The 21,244-nt window shown below is 42.7% G+C and overlaps 1 protein-coding gene across 1 annotated transcript; it reads right to left on the reverse strand.

The window, feature by feature from the left end:
• Nucleotides 1-107: 107 nt before the first annotated feature.
• Nucleotides 108-7,515, reverse strand: LOC117365461 (galectin-12-like). Its single transcript, XM_033955937.1, has 8 exons — nucleotides 7,490-7,515; nucleotides 6,393-6,603; nucleotides 5,232-5,351; nucleotides 5,093-5,131; nucleotides 2,049-2,075; nucleotides 1,695-1,783; nucleotides 1,311-1,470; nucleotides 108-801 (listed from the first exon to the last, which is right to left on the reverse strand). The coding sequence occupies exons 1-8, from the start codon at nucleotides 7,513-7,515 to the stop codon at nucleotides 655-657; spliced, it is 819 nt and encodes a 272-aa protein (XP_033811828.1). The 3' UTR covers nucleotides 108-654.
• Nucleotides 7,516-21,244: the final 13,729 nt, after the last annotated feature.

The raw sequence follows: 21,244 nt of genomic DNA on the forward strand, positions 1-21,244 counted from the left end.
AAAATATCCTAATACTACTACTATGTAGGAGAAGGCAATGGCCAACCACTCCTATATTATGCCAAGAAAACTACACTTTGGAAAAGGGGGGGGGGGGGGGCAGCTCTCTAATTGTGTAGTCAACAGGAGTCAGTTTGATTTGATGCCATTATCTGGGTCTGAAATGATTTTCTCAGTTAAGAAAACATATGCACCAAGTCAGTAAATCCATTTATTGAAATATAATGGCACAGTATTACACTATCAAGTCACAACAGTTTACAGATTAGATCTTGTCCTAAGCATGGTACAAAAGCCACCTCCACTTTCTACCTGGCAAAACATGAAAAAAAAAGTAAAAAAGTATCAGTTGGGTAAGATGCGAGTCCTTTTCCAAATTTTTTTTTTTACAGAAAAAAAAAGAGTCAAAGTTCTTAAATTCAGACTTTACATTTGGTATTTTGCATCTGATCATTTGCCGATGCTTCTGTCACGAGGAACAGATACCATCTAATCAAGTTAGCCTGTTGGTAGGGGAAGTTGATGTGCTAGACGTCCAGACGCTGGGAAAGTCACTTGTCCCATCCCTCAAAGTGCAAGCGCTTTCATCAGATATACAGGCGCTGCAACCCTGGGGTAGGTGGGTTTCCAGGCCATGGCTTTGAGTTTTGACAGTCAGCAACGGACACTGTATAGATGAACACTGCCCAACACTGTTAGCTTTGCTATCTGCAACAGGCTGAAGCCTGGAGGGTGGAACTCGCCCATGGGGACGCCATTCACAGCTAGCTTAAATCCTTCAGCTTGACACAGCAGTAGAATCTGGGGGACATGGGAAAGAAAAAAGTCAAAAGTATTGCAGTCACCTATGACAATCCCCTTACAGGTCCAAAACAGTTTTAGATGTATTAGAGCAGGTCTTCTCAATCCGATTCTGGAAGCATACCTAACCAGACAGGTTTTCCTCTCCAATATACGCAAGAGATAAAATGTGCATATATTGGACACCCATGTAAGCACATTTATCGCATACATATTCCATTGTGGTAATCTTGAAAATCCAACTCTGTGCTGCCCCGATTAGAGAGCTTAGGTCTCCACCCAATCTCCCCATCACCTTTCCATTAGATTCTCATCAAGACACTCCCCTTGCCCCAATAAAAATATTGCCTTTAATCCTCCCCATTCAGCAATCCTCCTTGTATACCTAAAGTATCTTCCTTGTATACCTAAAGTAAGCCCTAACGAATATGCATGTGCAAATGTATGTGCTTTCTGTCCTCTACAACGTTTCATCAGACACAAGAAGTTGATGGCTGCAGATTCCTTACCTCAAAAAAGCGCAGGGGGTGGAATGGGAAAAAGGCAAGCAAGACTCTCTCCTTCCATCTCCGAGACGGGCCAGATGACCAACACAGATCCTTCTCTCTGAAGCAGACTGAAAGCTTCACATCATCCCCATCAGACTTTGATATTAATACTAGTGAAAACCTTAGGGGAGTAGATCAAGGTTGGAGACAAAGAAAGGTCACCAACGGTCCTGGACAAGATAGATCATTTCTTCCACCCCTGCCTCCTCCCTCAATGAAGGTCATTTCCTGCCTCAATTTCCTTCACTTCAGTGAAATCCAAGTGACTGCCCACTGTAAACAGGATAAATTTATCCTCCAGATGATGAAATCTCCTGCAGCTCCAGTTTACTCATTCACACTTACTCTTCTGGGTCCTGGTTCACCAAGCCTCGTACCATGATCATATGGCCTGGTGCCAGCCCCTTAGTGAGTGGATACGAGAATGGCAATGTCTACGAGAAATTAAAAAGCCAAGGTTATCACCTAGAAAATGAAAGCTCTGTTAACCATATCCACATGCATCATTTCCATCCCTTTGAAATTAAAATGTTTTAAAGTTACATTTCAGTGGTCCTGTAATAAGCTCCCATGTACAAATCACGCTCACCTGTTCCTTAGCTGTCAACCATACTTTTGTAAAACTGCAGCAAAAGCAATACAAACTGGGAATCAAGACTTACCCTTACTGGTACTTTTGAGGTGTAATATGTTACTTACTAGATCAGAGCTGTTCAGGAGAAGTGGCTGCAAAAAACAAGCACATTGCAGTCAGAATACATGGTATAAGGACAAAGAATACTATGCTGGTGTTCTACAGGGGAAAGTAAACTGGAAAGTGAAAGGGGAGGTACTTAGATAGAAACATGATGGTCGATAAAGACCAAATGGCCCATCTAGTCTGTCCACTTGCACATGTTGATGTAACAACGACACCTTCTGGCAGTGGTGGTTCCCCCCCCCCAGGGGGTGGGTAGCATTATTGTATTGGGATGGAGAAGGAAATTGTAGGATTCACTGCCACAGGATATCAGAGACAAATAGTCTAACCAGTTCAGAAAGGGATCAGACATTTTTGAGATTCCTCAATGGCAAGCTATTTAAGAGAATACTCTAGATCAGTAGTTCCCAACCCTGTCCTGGAGGACCACCAGATAAGTCAGGTCTTCAGGATAGCCCTAATGAATATGCATGGAGCAGATTTGCATGCCTGGCACCTCCTGTTATATGCTGATCTCTCTCATGCATATTCATTAGGGCTATCCTGAAAACCCGACTGGCCTGGTGGTCCTCCAGGACAAGGTTGGGAACCACTGCTCTAGATCACCACCTCAAGATTAGGACATCCTTAAACTATGACTTCAGGAAGTCAGGATATGTGGCACATGCCACATTTCTAAGGGCCCACTGTTTGCCATAACTGGAGCCTTATTAGGTAGCAGCTTCTGAGGAGCGGCAAAGAGCAGCTGTAATCAAAGCAAAACAATGGAACCTAACAGCCAAACACCCTCAAGGAACCTGCATAGAGGATGGGTAATTTTCAAATAACCTATTTACTTGGATAAAGAGTCTTTGCAAATTGCCCTCATCATGTGCATCTAACTATATCTCATAGTCAGCAGCAATGCAGGCAGAGATATGCTGCAGTGGTGCTTATTCATGATTTAAAAAGGTGGTGTGGGGGGTGTACATCAATGTGCTATCCAGAATCAGGGACAGACTGCCGACACAGCTCTGTCCTTGACACGCCTCTGTGGTCCATATACGTTTTAGTGGCTTAAACATTTTGGCCTGCCTTTTGTAAAATACTGGTTTATACACTGGCCCCAAAGATGTACAAGTGTCAGGCTGGAAACGTTGAGAGTATGAATAGCACTTTTAAAATGACTGCCAAAGGCACTAGGTCTTACGAGTACAAGAATGTAAGGCTCTGTCTAAGTGAATTTTTTGCACTTATTAGGTAAAATTTGCTGGTTTTGGTATGATGGTTTCAAATTAGAAAAAATAATTTCTTTAAGTGCCCTGTTATATATTTTTCTCTCTGAATATATTGGGGGGGGGGGGGGGATCTGTAACTGCCCTGGAATGTATAATTTCCCCAAGAGTTCCTCATTGGTACAGGATACAGGCAAAAAAACATACCCAGGCCTAACACACTATTTAGGGGTATTTTCAAAACAAAAACATCCATAAACCTTCCTTGATCAGCACTTGGACGTTATTCTTGGCATAACATCCAACTGCCAATTCTCAAAACAAATATCAGATGTCTTGTAGGATATTTGCCCTCCAGGACATCTAACTCATAAAGGAGTGTGTTAGAGGTGGGATTTGGGCGTCTTGCAGTGATATCAAACCTTTCACAAGATGTCCTGGATGGAACTCGAGACGTTCCGACCTAGATTTGTTTTAGAAGCGTCTAAGTGCCAAAAAGGTACCCAAACTGACTAGATGGCCACTGGATGTATATGGTATGACACTCCACAAACCGACACCTCCCCCCTGCCAAATATATGAATGAAACAGTACATAGCTGTGCCTAAACCAGCAACACTTAGGGCTCCTTTTACGAAGGAGCACTAGTGGTTTTAGTGCACGCACCGGATTAGTGCACGCTAGCCAAAAATCTACCGCCTGCTCGAAAGGAGGCGGTAGCGGCAATTTAGCACGTGCTATTCCGTGCGTTAAGGTCCTAGCATGGCTTTGTAAAAAGGAGCCCTTAGTATGGGAAAGCCTAGTAGAACTTCACACAAATGTCTTAAGTAGCCAGGTGGGTGGGCTAGTGAACCATAGAGAGGAGGAGCCAGACACATAAGCCATTCATTACATTTTCAGTGGAAAGTATAAGCCCACCAAAACCCTACTATACTGGTATATAGGTGCCACTTGCATCCATAAGGGCTACTGGGGTAGTAGATGTGTGGGTATAGTAGATTTTGGGGCAGTTTGACACATAAGGCTTTAATTTTAGCTTTTAAAAAGTGTTAAAAATCAGGCCAACCTGATTTGGTGAAATTATTGGTTTCATATAAACCAACCTGTAACTTGCACTGAGTATCTGTTCATCAACTGAGTTTACCGTCGGTTCATAGTTAGGTTAGCATCAATTCATAATTCCACCTTTTCCCCTCTTTTTACGAAATTCTCTTCCAAATGAGATATGCTGTGAACTGTCTTACCCATAATCCAGGTCTCTATTGAAGACCTATCTTTTTGGTTTAGCTTTTCCTTAACTTACATGGTTTAGAGTGGAGTCCGATCTGAGGCAACTAATTTGACCTTTTTTTTTTGTTTGTTTTAGAATGGTGTTCCTTTCTTTTTAAATTATAAGGGGTATATGGTAAGATGTATATCTGGAACCCTTTATGTGAAGTTCACAACAGTGCCCTCTCTAAGGTGCCCCACTGCTTTGTTGGCATGTCCATGTGACCAGTCCCTTACAATGGTGCTGATTTGGATGTTTCTAACTTGGGACGTTTTTATTGCCGAAAATGGTGAGTAAAAAGTAGATTTTCTGGCAGGTGATTTAAAAATAAATAAATTTGAATGTCCCATTCAAAAATGGATATTTCTCCACCTCTTACTTTGGACGTCTTGGGGGAAGCATCCAAAGTCGGACTTAGACATCCTATTGAAAATGGCCTTCCACGTCATTTCCTATAAACTGTACAGATGAGGCCCATGTCTGTTGGATTATGCTCACGTCAACAGCCACCACATACTTTTCTCCCACTTTGAACACTGCTGCCTCTTGTAGCACTTACTTCACAGAAAGGATACAGTGTTCTCTCCTCTGTGAGCGGCTATAAGAAGAAAAAAAACAAAAAACTGCTGAAAACATCCAGAAAAGCAATCACATAATGTCACACAACTGGCAACTTGCTCTGCTGCTAGATACATTACATTGCTGTTTAGAAAGGCAATGCATCGGACTGAGACTTCTCCATAGATCCCCAGGGTGTCCATCCTTTCCAGGGGCAGCCGGTACCAGTACTCCAGAAAGTGCTGTCCATTCACGCTTACCTGAAGAGATAGAGGTCATGCACAGATGTTAACTTCTGTGCGTCAAACCAGTGGTCCATTAAGTCCAGTATCCTCTCTCCAGAGTGGTCAATCCAGGTCAGAAATACCTGGCATAAACCCAAATAGTAGCAACACTCCAGACTACTGATCCCAGGGGCAAGCAGTGGCTAACACATTACTCTGGCAATCTTTTACTAAAGATTAGTGCATTATCGGGGGGAAGGCTTGTGAGCACACGCTGCACGCAGCCAGCTCACAAGCATCCCTCCCCGCCCTGTCAATTCTGACAGAGAGAAAGTCCCAGGCCAGGCAGCGATTGGATGGCTCAGGACCTTCTCTCTGACATCAGAATTTGATGTCGGGGGGAAGGCTTGTGGTCCGGCTGTTGCACGCGCCATGGCCCGGAGTTGCTGCTGGGGGGATGGAGCGTGTCAGTTCCGGGTTGGTTTCAGGGGGGGGGGGGTGGTACAGCAGATGGGCAGATTGAGGCAGGGAGGCAGAGGCAGGTTCAGTGGGGGGCAGGCAGGGATCCCAGCGGGAGGCAGGGAGGTATCCCTGGAGACGGCCAGGCCACGTACTTCCAAGGGTACATGTACTGCGTGTTGAGAAATATTGCCTTAGAGTGAACACTGGTAGGGAAAGTTGACCCTTTTGTCAGCTGGGGGCAGAGATAAGCAGCAAGAATCTTAAAATCTATAAGTTCCGAGTTACCGTACATACCAATCTGACTTAAGAACAGCTTTAAAAACATAACGTGTTCTTAACCCAGGGAACCTGTCCTGGAGGATCACTAGCCATTTGGGTTATGGGATAGCCCTAATGAATATGCGTGGAACAGATCTGTATTCCTATCATCTTCATTACATGCAAATCTCTTTCATGCATATTCATTTGGACTATCCTGAAAACCTGACTGACTGGTGGTCCTCCAGGACAGGGTTGGGAACCACTGATATAGAGTTCAAAACTCAGAATCTTTCCCCCCCCCCCCTTTCTTGTTATCTGTCATATGACTATGTGTAGCCTGGTGGTCCGGCTCACCTGGACTTTCTTGTTCAGAAAGAGAAAGATGAGTTGGAAAAGGTCCCCGCCTTTCAGAGGAAGCCCAGCACTCTTCTGCTCCTCCATCCACCTCTCATGCTGCAGAGTGTTGCAGACCACATGTGGTGTAGAATGAAAACGGGGGTTGAAGTGAAAGCCAATATCAGCCCTTGGCTTGATGCTGCATCCACACTGGAAATCCACCTGGAACCTGTCAGAAAAGAGGGGAGCAGGAGAGAAAAAGAGATGGGATGGGTTGGTATCCGAGACACCTGCATTTTCATTATTTGAAAAGAAATTATGCAACAAGCAGGCAGAGCTGTGAAAAGTAGATACAATATGTGCTACAGAGCCTGCACTTCTGAAATCTGTGGTGAGAGTGATGGTACATGGTAGAGATCATCACTTTCAAACTCAGCACTGAAGGCATTCTAGCTGAACCACAATCATTTTATACTGTATAGACAAAGAACAAGGTACAGAGCAGGAGATAAGCCTTCACACAACACTTATGGTCAGTCAGGAAGACAGGCCAGACACAGGAGCAGGAGGACAAGAGGAGATGAAGTAGGGAATAGAGTAACTTTTCTCTGTTCTGCTTCAGCTTCACCCCCTGCTCTTCTCCCCTCCACCAGGCTGCATGGAAGGAACGGCCACAGCAAAGCACTCCTGCCTTTCTGAAGTCTGAAAATAAGTGAACTGTGTTCCAGGCTGTTCCCCCTCCGAGGAACTAGAGTGTTCCAGAGGCAATCTGACATCCCTTGGCAATACCATTCTAAATATTGACAGCCTATTATAGGTCTGAATGTAAAGTTTTGTTAGTAATGTACTGTATGACAGCCTGTCCTTGAAAACATTAAAGCATCCCCAGCTGATCCTGTGAATTGCAGTAAAGCTGATTCATAATGTGTGCTGAGAAATTATAGAAGTCTATAAAATACTGAGTGGAGTGGGACAGCTAGATGTGAATCTCTAGTTTACTTTTTCCTAAAATAAAAGGACTAGGGGGCACACAATGAAGCTACTTAGTAAATTTAAAACAAACCGGAGAAAATATTTCTTTACTCAGTGTGTAATTAAACTCTGCCATAACATACCATACATTTTCTTCTATACCACACATTTTGACAAGGATTCAATGCGGTTTATAAGATTTCTAATCGGTGGTCATGATCAATAAATTATAGATTTGAAGAAGCAGAAATGTCATTTGCATTTTGAATTATAAGCTTGAAGAGAAGATATGATTCTTTAGCATTCTCCTAAAGTTGTAATATATGTCCGGTTGACGTAGGTGTTGTGGGAGGCAGTTCCAAGTTTTGGGATCTTGGATTCATATAACTTCTTTCGGTGTACACGCAAAGGTGAACAGAAAGCTTGCTAATAGCATTGCATCAATCTCGAGTTGAAAAAAGAGTTTGTAACAATGATGTCCGAGATGTCTGGAATTCTCTCCATAAATAGGATTCATTGTCAGAGAACATGGTGAAAGCAGTTAGCTTAGCAGAGTTATAAAAGGGTTGGATAATTTCCTAAAAGAAAACTCCAGAAGCCATTATTAAGATGGATGTGGGAAAATTCTCTGCTTATTTCTAAGATAAGCAGCATAAAATCTGTTGTACTCTTTTGAAATCTTACCAGTTAGTTGTGACCGGGATTGGTCACCGTTGGAAACAAGATACTGGGCTTGATGGACCTTCAGTCTGTCCCAGTATGGCAACTCTTGTGGTCTTAGGTTCTTATGATCAACATAAATCAAGTTTAAGGAATTAGTTTTAGTATGTATACCCTAGAGGAAAGGAGAGACAGGGGAGATATGATTCAGACGTTCAAATACTTGAAGGGCATTAACGTAGAACAAAATCTTTTTCAGAGAAAGGAAAATGGTAAAACCAGAGGACATAATTTGAGGTTGAGGGGTGGTAGATTCAAGAGCAATGTTAGGAAATTCTACTTTACGGAGAGGGTGGTGGATGCCTGGAATGCGCTCCCGAGAGAGGTGGTGGAGAGTAAAACTGTGACTGAGTTCAAAGAAGCGTGGGATGAACACAGAGGATTTAGAATCAGAAAATAAGATTAAATATTGAACTAGGCCAGTACTGGGCAGATTTTCACGGTCTGTGTCTGTGTATGGCCGTTTGGTGGAGGATGGGCTGGGGAGGTGTAGATGGGCTGGAGTAAGTCTTAACAGAGATTTTGGCAGTTGGAACCCAAGCACAGTACAGGGTAAAGCTTTGGATTCTTGCCCAGAAATAGCTAAGAACAAAAAATTAAAATTTTAAATTGAATCAGGTTGGGCAGACTGGATGGACCATTCGGGTCTTTATCTGCCGTCATCTACTATGTTACTATGTTACTTAGAGTCTATCAGCTCATTCATCAACTGTCCTTATATCTTGCACATCTGCTTGCTGTCTCTGTTCCAAGCTAGTCTACTCTCTCTCCTCGCCTCCCACATATGTGTCTTGATACGATGAGAGAGTCTACATTCTCCTATCTAGGACCACACATTTGGAATTCATTTCTGATCAAGATACTTACCAAAGCTTCCTTATCAAAATTATAAAAATGCTGTTAAAATGTGGTTATTTCAGATGGCCTTCTCAACTAATACTCTGGGACCTATATTTTTCCTTTCTTCTGCCTGCCATACCATTCTCTATCTCATGCTTGTCATTGCCCCATTATCCCCCCGTAACCTCTTCTTTTCTTTTTTTCTGTGTATCCTTTTTGTTGGTCCTCCTTACCCACTTCAAACTTATTTGTTGTCTTAAAATCTATTGTAAACAGCTGGTTTTAAGAGAGGATATCAAAATCTGTGTAAATAAATAAATAACGATTAATAAAATAGTATGGTTGCCATGTTAGTTGATACAGTTAATGCTCATTTGAAATCTTTCATTGGTTACAGCCAGAGAGGAAATTGTTTTCTTGACATTTCTATTGGTATCTTGGAGGATAATTTTAATACAAAAAAAGGAAGAGGAGCAAGTCCACTGCAGAGAATCAAGGATGCAATAAACAGCAGGGTTGACAAAAAACAAGAGCATCAGAAGTGTCCACAGAACTCTTTATTGGAAATGCACTGAGTACGTGACATAAATCGTGTTTCAACTTAAACAGCCTGCCTCAGGAATCTGGGTAATTAACACAAAAATAAATGGTAACGGGTAATTAAAAATCATAAAAAGTACATAAGAACATCATAGGAAATGTGAAAAATATCAATAAAAAACAAGGGCCTTCTTTTACTAAGCAGTGGTAGAGGTTTCTACCGTGGCCTGGGGTACTAAATGCTCCGACGCTCACAGGAATTCTTTGAACGTTGGAGCATTTAGCACTCTGGGTTGCAGTAGAAACCTCTATGGCGGCTTAGGTAAAAGGGGTGTGTGTGGGTGTGGGGGTGTGTGTAAATAAAACAGACATATATCAAATTAACAAAAACAACTCTAAAGAAATACCAAAAGTTTATAACTTATAAAAAGCACTGTGGTATTATAAACTTTGATGCACCAGCAAAAGATGATATTGCCAAATAAAAAAGACTTTTATATTGGAAAATAAAGGGTAAATAAATAAATTATAAACCCTTAAAAGCAATCACACCAAGAGTAAAAGATAAAAACCATGGAGCTGATATTCATGGCTCAGGAATGTCAGCAATTGTTTACACAGTGCAAAGTGAACTCCCTGGTAGCCTAGGTGACTAAATGCACTTCTCTGCTGAATGAGGGAGGCGTAGTATTTTTTATTATTATTCTTCTTCTTTATCTTTTTAAACATATATTAACAAGATTCACTCTTGATACAGAACATGGAAGAAAATTAAATCAGGAAAATTTTTCACATTTCCAACACTATGAAAAGCATACAAAAAAAAAAGAAAAAAAAAATCTAATCCTCCTTAGACCACTAGAATTGGCGAGGGGGCATGTAAATAGTGTATAAAAAAGGAGGTGACAAAGGAAAATATTTAACAGAAAAGGCTAATGAAAGAGAACTGATAAGAACATAAGAAATGCCCTCACCGGATCAGACCAAGGTCCATCTTGTCCGGCGATCTGCACACGCGGTGGCCCATTTAAGTACACCTTTTAGGAGACCCGGATTTCTCGTATCCTTCAATATGATTTTCAAGAAGATGTGCGTCCAACTTGCGCTTGAAACTCGGAACAGTAGTCTCCGCCACAACCTCCTCCGGGAGAGCATTCCAAGCGCCAACCACTCTCTGTGTGAAACAGAACTTCCTAACATTTGTCCTAAACCTGCTGCCACTCAGTTTTAGGCTATGACCCCGTGTCCGTGTCACCTCCGAAAATGTTAGTAATGCTGTTTCCTGGTCTATTTTGTCAAATCCTTTTAATATTTTAAAAGTCTCTATCAAATCCCCTCGCAATCTTCTCTTCTCGAGGGTGAATAGTCCCAGTTTTCTTAGGCGTTTTTTGTAGCTCAATTTTTCCACACCTTTGACTAGTTTCGTGGCTCGCCTCTGCACCTTCTCCAGCAGAGCTATATCCTTCTTAAGGTATGGAGACCAGTGCTGGACACAGTATTCCAAGTGAGGTCTGACCATTGCTCTGTAAAGTGGCATTATGACCTCTTCCGATCTACTCGTGATCCCCTTCTTAATCATGCCCAACATCCTGTTTGCTTTCTTAGCCGCCGCCGCGCATTGAGCCGAAGGCTTTAGGGTTCTGTCTATCAGTACCCCCAAATCCCTTTCTTGTTCGCATTTGGCTAATGTCACCCCCAACATCTTATACTCATGTTCTTTGTTGTTCTTTCCTAGATGCATCACCTTACATTTGTCCGTGTTAAAATTCATCTGCCACTTTCTCGCCCAAGCTTCCAGCTGGTTTAGATCCTTCTGGAGATCCTCGCAGTCCCGTAAAGAGCCAACCACCCGACATAGTTTTGTATCATCCGCAAACTTTGTTATATTGCTTGTTGTTTCCTCCTCAAGGTCATTTATAAAAATATTAAACAAGATAGGCCCGAGAACCGAACCCTGGGGCACGCCGCTAGTCACTCTCTCCCAGTCCGAGAATTGCCCATTGATGCTAACCCTCTGCCTTCTGTTCTCTAGCCATTTGCCAATCCATCTGTGCACTTCTCCTCCTATTCCGTGGCTCAGTAGTTTTCTCATAAGCCTTTCATGCGGAACCTTGTCGAACGCTACTTCTTATCATTCTCTAGTTGACTCTACTCCCCTCGTGATCTTTTTCATATCTACGAAGGCCTTCAACTGTTGAGATTCATAAAATATGCATTTTTATATTTTTATTAATTTATTTGTTATATTTACATAACAAAAACACAGGAATATCCAGTTCAAACATAGCATATAAATGCTCTTTAAATAAAGTCAAAGGCAATTTGTCCACATTAAATGGCCAAAAGTGCCAAAGCTTAAAAGAAAAGGTAAAGTAACATCTTGGCAAGCTAAGAGATGTGGCACATTCTTTAGTTCATCAATTACACTCTCCAGCAAACAAATAATAATTTAAGAAACTATCTGCAAAGGTTTATTTCTAAGAAAATCTTCTAACTGGACTGGTTCCAGAAATACACATTTGTCACTTGCAAATGAAATAAGGCATTTACAAGGAAATTTTAAAAAGAAGGTCGCACCCACCACTAGGGCCTTAGGCCTAAGCAATAGAAACTGTTTCCTCTTTATCTGAGTCTGCTTAGAGACATCTGGAAATATTAACACTCGGCTACAAAACAGAGCTTGTTTGTTAGTAAAATACAACTTCAAAATAACCTGTTTCTCTAGTTCTGTTTTGAAAGTTACCAAGAGTGTAGCACGTTTTGTAATTGTGTCCATAAAATATGTATTTTAACCCAAGATATTTCACCACGCATTTGCATGGATACACCAGCAGGAATGAAGCTCCCAAGGATCTAACCTCCTCCTGCATAACTAGAAACAACTTTCTTTTATCCTGAGTTGTGTTTGTAACATCTGGGTATATCCAAATTTTTTGTCCATAAAATAGCAATTGTGATTTATGAAAAAACTGCTTCATAACAAGATTCAAATCATTTTCAAAAACAAATGACACCAAAAGTGTATATCTTTCAGTAATTTCTATAAGTGACTCTACAAGTATGGCTGACAAATCTTGAATTAAGTCTCAATTTCCTTTAATCTGAGCTTGATTTTCCATTTCTTGAGAGGAAGGAACCAGTATTTTATTATTTTTTTTTTTTTAGGAATAAGTTAGATAGAAAACCTTGTTCAAAGGAGGAATATTTGCAGAAGGAAAATCCAAAATTTACACTGGTATTTTTTAAATAAATCAACCAATATCATCTCAGTCATTTTGGGGAAATTCAAGATCTTTAAATTTAACCTTCAGTTAAAGTTTTCGATTCTATCAATTTTTGGTGTATTACATTATTCTCTTTCATTATGGCTGAGGCTGAATCTTTCAAGGCCTCAATTTCTTTATCTACTTGCATGAAATGCCTTAAGGTTTCTTGCTTATTCAAATCCAAAGATTGAGAAAAATTTTCCACCTTATTCACGAGCAGTGTTGTCTCTTGGGTCAATTTGGAAACAGAGTCAGTAAGTTTTTGAATTGCCTTCCAGATGATGTCGAGGATAACCACCGTGTTATCCGCAGTTGGGTAGTCATTGCCGCTCTTTTGATGGACATTCGGTTCTACGGGTGAGACTCTGCTTTCGAGGTTCTCGAGCTCCACATCTTCGGTTTGGCTCGGGAGCATCGTCTCACCCTGCACCCCAGCTGGACACGGGGGTGGAAGAATCGCCGGTGGGGACAGCGATGCATCAAATCCCAATGTGGTGGAGGCTCCCTCAAGCAGGAACACCAACTGACGTTTGGCTCTGCAGTTTAACTGTATACCAGTCCAAGGACTGCTGAAGAGGGAGGCGTAGTATGGAAGGATGTACAGAATCACAGAGCATTTTATTTATTTATTGAGAAAAAAATGATTGAAGGAAAGTGCACACAAAATGGAGGACAGAGACAAGATGGAGGACAAAGGCACCATGGAAGCCTAGAAGAACATAATGTACAGTTAGCTTTTTACACAGTACATGACTACAAGCACATCAGTCAGTGTCTGTGTAACCACTATGTCACCCTCCTGGAAGCCACTATGCGGAGCCCCGCAGGGATCTTATCCTACATGACTACTTTGAAGCTTCTCCATTTATCTCCTGTGAAACACTATATATGTATGCAGACGACATCTTTGTTCTCCTTGAGATAAACTTGAATCTCACTAGCCTTGTTGAGAACATAATAGATTGTATAACGAAACTCCAGTCCTGGGCCCTTACTGTACAAATGAAGATGAATGAGTCCAAAACAAAATTACTTTGGCTTGGTCCAAAATTAGAGCAGCTACCTTCGTCCATTCTATTGCCTTCAGGATCCTCACTGCAGATTGAATTCTCAAGTAAAGTTTTGGGTGTCATTATAGATTCAACACTTTCATTTAATGATCATCTTAATTCTCTGGTAAAAAAAAAAATGTTTTTTCAGTCTCCATATGTTAAGAAAAGTGAGATCCTGTTTCTATCAACAACATTTTGTTGTTCTTGTACAATGAATTATTCTTTTGAGGCTATCATCACTTATCACCTCGCTGATTACCAGAGACCTTAGCATTAGGACCAGCTTACATCACTCACAGGCATCTGGGAGAGAAGAACGTAAGGAGTCCCCTACTCAGAAGGAGAGTAACGTAAGGAGTCCCCTACTCAGAGGAGAGTCAACATCTGCGATGTAAGAACGAACGCTCAGTTTTACGAAAGTTATGAAGGGTGTTATGGTGCGGATGATCGGGCGCTACATAGGGCTCACATAGAGTTGATTGCTGTTGTAAATCAGGGTCTACATTCGGGTTATGGATGTCACAGGGTGGACATTAGAGTTCGGATGGATGGTGACTAGAATTGGCCTTTACCAGGGGTATACATTCGGGTTATGGATGTTACAATGCGGGGTTTACATCGTGGATGGTTTATAGTGTGAATTACCTTCATAATTGGGTTACATAACCTCAAGAGTGGCACTACCTTACATTTATTGTGGGGTTTACATCTTTTACCTTATAGTTTTGCCGAAGAACCTTCCTTATTAGGTGACATTACCTCAACAGTGTTTTCCCATTCGGAATATCATGGATATACATTCGGTTCATGGATGTTACTATTCGTTTTACATCAGGTTGAGGGATGGATGTTGGATATACATTCGGTTTATGGATGTTACTATTCGGTTTATGGATGTTACTATTCGGTTTACATCAGGTTGAGGGATGGATGTTGCCTCGCATTTTGGTTCACAGTACCTCAAGGACCTTCATACTTATGTTTTACATTACGGGGTTTAACTTATGGCTTACAGCACCTCAAGAGAGGCTGAATGATCTTAATAATTAGGGTTTACATTAAGGCTCCCCTGATTGTTTGCGAAAGCATTTACTGGTCTCACATTCTGGGATTAGGGTGGTGACGGGATACTTAGGGTCACAGTTACAGGGTATAGGTACCTTGGGTATGGTTTTTAACAGCGGAAGTTCCTCAGTACATTGGTTCCGTGGGCGCTAGAGACCACGAACAGTGTACAGTTAGTCCAGAAAATGCGAACCGATGGTTTATCCTCAGCCAGCAATGCGGACCGATGGTTTATTCTCAGCCAGCAGGCTTCCCCTCACTACCTTATTGATATAGAACTCGGAATATACTCAACAAGTTAAATGTAGACGAAGGTTATCCTCAGCCTGCAGGCTTCCCCACAGACCAATAATATCCTCAGACAGCAGGCTTCCCCACACTACCTTATTGTGGTCCCATATTATACCCCGGTAAGTATGAAAGGTGTGAGATCTCGCACAGCCGTGGAGATAACTATTATACCCCGGTAAGTATGAGTGAGATCTCGCACAGCCGTGGAGATAACTAACTCGCAAGAAACTCAATAGGTGGATGGCAAAAAAAAAATATATATATATAATAATAAAACACAAGTCTAATTGCTAGAGGACAGCGGTCCGCGTCTGTACCGCCTGGCGGGGTACACTGCTCCGACATCGGTCTGGATATATGGCATATGTTAACGTGTGCGGGGCCGCAGCCATGACACTTGGGGGGAACCCGCGATAAGCGAGGTTTCAGTATCACGGGTAGTGGCAGGTAAGCACAGCATATGGGTAGAAGGCTGACATCTTTACAGTGGTTAAGAATGGGGCACGTCGCCTTGCTTGGACGGCAGGGGGCCAGGCCATGATCTTCACAACAACGTACCGCTGACGAGGGGACACCTCCTTGAACGGGAAGGGTCCGGTGAGCTGGGGAAGCTTGTACGGCGCCCCACATTGTGCGGGATAGAGAGACAGATGCTGTGCGCCTGACCATCAGTTCCTTATATGTTGCCTGGTGATGTACATTGTGTGTTATGCCATTTTCTGAAGTGCGGTTACAGTGTACAGTTCATCACCGTTCATGCTTGATTATGATGTTCAGTTGATAACAGTTTGATGTAATTGTGCTGTTATGGCTGCGGCCAAATAAATTCCACTTGAGTTGACAAGCGCCTGAGTGTCATCATTGTGCCATGCTAGACCATGAAGGGTATGAGCAACAGTGCTGAGTGCACGATTTGAGAACAAGCTCCGATCCCGTATAGGGAGGAGCGAGGCCAAATCGGCCCGAAGCCGGAGCGAATAGATAGGAGGGGGGGGGGAAGGGAGGAGGATAGGAAACGCCAATCAGCGAGGGAGGGGGGAGGGTTAGGAGATGAGGGGGAAGCGGAAGGGAGGTCGCCCCTTTTCCCGACGGCGGTCCAGGGAGATCGATGCGACTTCCCTCCCGCCCACCCTTCACTACTGTTGCAGCCAGTCTGGCAGGTGGCAGGTAAGCACAGCATATGGGTAGAAGGCTGACATCTTTACAGTGGTTAAGACATGGGGCACGTCGCCTTGCTTGGACGGCAGGGGGCTAGGCCATGATCTTCACAACAACGTACCGCTGACGAGGGGACACCTCCTTGAACGGGAAGGGTCCGGTGAGCTGGGGAAGCTTGTACGGCGCCCCACATTGTGCGGGATAGAGAGACAGATGCTGTGCGCCTGACCATCAGTTCCTTATATGTTGCCTGGTGATGTACATTGTGTGTTATGCCATTTTCTGAAGTGCGGTTACAGTGTACAGTTCATCACCGTTCATGCTTGATTATGATGTTCAGTTGATAACAGTTTGATGTAATTGTGCTGTTATGGCTGCGGCCAAATAAATTCCACTTGAGCCATCTTCTTCCCTTCCCTCCTCCAATGGTCTGGCATCTCTCTCCTCTTCTTCCCTTCCCTCTCCCACACCCCCATGGTCTGGCATTTCACTCTTTCCTCTCCCTTCTCCCCACTTCCATCAGCATCTGCCCCCTTTCTTTCCCTCCAACCCAATTCCATCCAGTATCCTTCCCCATTATGTCTCTCTCTCCTTTCCCTGCACACCAATTCCACCAGCATCGGCCCCCTTTCTCTCCCTCCCCCTCCCCCACCCTTCCATACCCCCTTTTTCTCCCTCCACCACCCTTCTATGCTCCTCTCTCCCTCCAAACCAGCAAGGTCCCATGATGACTGCTTCTGTTGCCTCTGCCTCTGGAAGATGTAAGTGACGTTGGAGGGGGTGGGCCGGCAGATGCAGGGAGTTGCGGCAAGGTTCCAAATGACTGCAGCTGCCGGTCCACCCCTTCCGACGTCACTTACGTCTTCTGGAGGCAGAGGCGGCAAATGCAGTCATCGCGGGACCTTCCTGCACTTCAGTGTGGCTGCTGACTCTGCTTCGGAATAAGTACGGCAGCCGCGCTGAGGTGCAGGTGCCATTTAGAGAAGCTCAGAAGGTTCTGGATCCAGCCAGCTGTGTACCCCCCTAGGGCTGGCACCCGGGGCGGTCTGCCATTGTATGAGGGGACAAAAAATAATAAAAAGAATGGATAACTTGACCAATTTAAACATGTCATACAATTATAACCACAAAAATATGTCATAAAATGTAATTCTAAGCTCAAAAGACTCCAGACGAAAAGCAGACTATAGAAAGGAAACCAGAAAAGATCAAACCCATAGTACTAAGATCCAAATGCTAAAATCGGACATGTCCATTATGAAGAGATGTGTGGATCTTTAAAATACGAGTGAGTCTTTAAAATATGAGATGGTAACGGATAGCCAGACCTTGTGGACAGAAGTGACAAATATAGGAGCCAAAACCAGAGCACCGTGATGAAACTTGAATGGAAATATGGATACCTATTTATACTTTTGAGTAAAATTGCAATGCGAACATGTCATAGAAAAGAATAAATAATGTATAAATTAAAAACCAAGAACAATATATTGTAACACCAAACTCAGAATTAATGAAAAAACATGCTAAAAGAACTTATCCCCCACCCACCCCTAAAATAGGGCATATACATACTTAAAATGATGCCTAGACCAGGGGTGCCCACACTTTTTGGGCTTGCGAGCTACTTTTAAAATGAAAAAGTCAAAATGATCTACCAACAATAAAATTAAAAAAAAAAAACACAAAGCACACTGTACGCATAGAACATGTTAATTATCATTCCTATTCCGGAGTTTTTTCAAAGAGGTCAAAGCAGATGACTCTATGCACTGTCACCTCAGTAACAACCATACAAAAATAGACAAATTATATCCCCTCCCTTTATACTAAACCACGATAGCAGTTTTTAGTGCAGGGAGCTACACTGAATGCCCAGCGCTGCTCTTGACGCTCAAAGGCTCCCTGCGCTAAAAAACTCTATTGCAGTTTAGTAAAAGGGGACCATAGTGTAAAATATAGACTGCAGATATAAATTCAGATACATTTTGATCACTAAATTTAAAATAAAATCATTTTTCATACCTTGTTGTCTGGTGATTTCATTTCCCCCAACTTTTTCTTCCTCTCTCCCTGCCCTTTCTTTCTCCCTGCCTCCCTTTCTTTCTTTCTCTCTTCATGCCCCCTTTCTTTTTTTCTGTTTCTCTTCTTTCCTTCTGTCTCCCTGCCTGCCCTCTTTCTTTCTTTCTTCCTGCCCTCCCCAAGCCACTGCCACAGCTGCTGCCATCGGGGAACAGGCCCCCAAGCTGCTGCCATCGGATAACAAGCCCCAAAGCCACTGCCACCCCAAGTTCTTCCTGCTTCGTGCCGACCAGCGTTCCTCTCCCCGAAGTCAATTCTGCTATCGGGGAGAGGAAGGCTAATCGGCCCAAGATCACGATCGACCTATTGGGGAAATACTGTCGGGTCCTGCCTTCGCGGAAACAGAAAGTAGGCAGGACCCGGCAGCAAGAAGAGCAAATTGTAAGCTTCACTGACCTGTCTCCCGCCTTAGCCCATAGCAAACACATGCTTCGGGGCTCTAACATGTGCGTGCCGGCTTCCCTTCTCTTCTCTCATAAATCCTAAATTACGGAAAAAATGCTAAATTACAAAAAAGTGCTAAATTACAAAAAAGTGCTGAATTACAGAAAAGCGCGCCACTCGATCTCACTGTTAAGACCTAGTGGGTGCAAGGTGTTTAATTTGAAAATCCAATACTGCTCCCTCACATGTAATTTGGCTTTTAAATTGCCACCACGAGGTAGCACAGGGACTTCCAAGATAGAGAATTTCATTGTTCTACCCAAAGTGATTTTTTGCACAAAGCTGAAGATATGAAACACCGTTTCAGTGAACGAGGGTACCCTCACTCTGTTGTTAAGAGGGCCTTTAAAAGAGCTTTATTTGCCCAAAGAGATGTTCTTTTTTCCCCTCGTAATAAGGAGTCTGAGTCTTCTCCAGTGTGAGAAAATGAATGCTGACATGTTGGGGCATAGCAATTTATTTAAACTGGTTTGGGGCCCGTTGACGTCTTTTATAGTTGTTATGGTTTTATAGTTGTCTTTTATCTTTAATTTTTGCTTATTTCCACACACATCCAGGGAAGGGTGAGAGGGTGGGGGAGCTATCTTTTTGCTTTGTCTTAATCCTTGATGAAATGTATGGAAGGAAAGGGGGGATATATTCTTTATGCAGTGTTATTGATTATGATTATAAGTGTTTAACCTGCTGATTAATGTATGTATATACAATTCTGCACTTTTGTTGGCCTTAAAAATCAATAATGATTTTTTTTTAAATAAAAATAACCTTGGTATAAACACAGTAAGGACATAGTGAAATCTTTAATTCATTTGGTGTATGAAATGATTTTTAAGACTGTTAATTGTGCTGAGAACTTTTGGAAAAAGTTCTGAAGATTTCTGGTCAAAGTCCTTACTTTAAAAGCTGTTTAAAGCTTTGAGGTTGAGTGTTCTAAAGCAGAGCTGTACATTGCTGCTATGTATATGCAGTCTCAGTGAAAGAAAATGATTACAATTTGAATTAAATCTTGGTTCATACTGCTCTGATTAAACTTTGTGGCTCCTATAATTACAAATTGGTTAATAGACATGGGAAGGCTTAGTTTAGGGTTGCACAATTATTTTTTCATTTAGAGGGGTGTGAGGGAGTCGGGCATTCTCCCTCACAAGTGATATTGTTAAGTCAGTGGACAGTAGAGGGTGCTGGACAATTAGTGGGTAAACTACAGGGTCCAGAATGCATTAAGAGCTGTAGTGGGGAAGTCCAGAGCTGATGACAAGGTCTTGCTGCGGTGGGGGAGGGGGGAGAAGAAGGACAAATGCTGCATGGGCTGGGGGGGAGGTGTTGGGAAGGATAGACGCTGCCCAGACTGGGAGGGGGGTTGGGAATTACAGATGCTGCATGGGCTGAGGGATTGGAAAGGACAGATGCTGCATGGATGGGGTGCTGGGAACGGAGGGAAAGAGAGATTCTGCCAGTCTGTACATAGGTGTATGGAGTGGGAGGGAAAGAGAGATGGTATACATGGGGAAAGGAAGAAGAGGGAGAATTGTTGGATATGATAGTGATGGAGAAGAGGGAAAATGCTTGAGTACCTGATTGTAAAAAACCGCTTAGATAACCTTGATAGGCGGTATATAAAATCCTAATAAAACTTGAAAACTTGAAACTTGGAAAGAAAAATATTACACTGGGAGGGAGGACAGATGACTCAAAGAAGAGAGAGATGTCAGATTCTGGAGAAGGGTGATGGAAAGAGAGAGAGAGAGTTGTCAGACCATTGGAAGGGGAAAGAGATGCCAGACTAGAGAAGGGAAGGAGAGAATAAAGAGATACCAGACTGTGGGAAGGAGAGGAGAGAGATGTTAGACCATGGGAAGAGGGAGGGAAGGAGAGAGAGATGCCAGACCATGGGAGAGGAGAAAGATGCCAGACCATATGAGGGGGTAAGGGGGAAGACAGATGTCAGACTACTGGAGAGAGAGGGAGGAGATGGTGCATGGGGATGGAAGGGAAGGGGGGGAGAGGGAGGAGATGGTGCATGGGGATGGAAGGAAAGGGGAGAGCGAGGGAGAATATGGTACACAGCAATAGGTGTAGCAGGGACGAGAGATAGAAGAAATGTTTTTTAGGGGAGAGATGGGAATAGGGGAGAAGAAAGAGAGAGAAGATGGTACACATGGATAGATAGGAAGGGAAGATATGGAAAAGTATATTTTGAGTAGAAAGCAGAAAAATGGAAGAAAGTTGAATGTTAAAAGTTAATGCCAAAGATGAATGTAGTTAAGGACAAATACAGGGACTTGTGTATAAACACTAGTCAGTAAAGTAGCTATGATAATGAATGAAAGACTGACTATGATGTCTATGACTGAAAATGTGTCCACACAGTGTTCCATTACAAGAGATGAGCCTCACTACCAAAAAGAAACTTATTTTCACGGCTTCAGATTGCAATACA

This window comes from Geotrypetes seraphini, chromosome 8 (assembly GCF_902459505.1).
Source record: "Geotrypetes seraphini chromosome 8, aGeoSer1.1, whole genome shotgun sequence".
In the NCBI taxonomy this organism is placed as follows: Eukaryota; Metazoa; Chordata; class Amphibia; order Gymnophiona; family Dermophiidae; genus Geotrypetes; species Geotrypetes seraphini.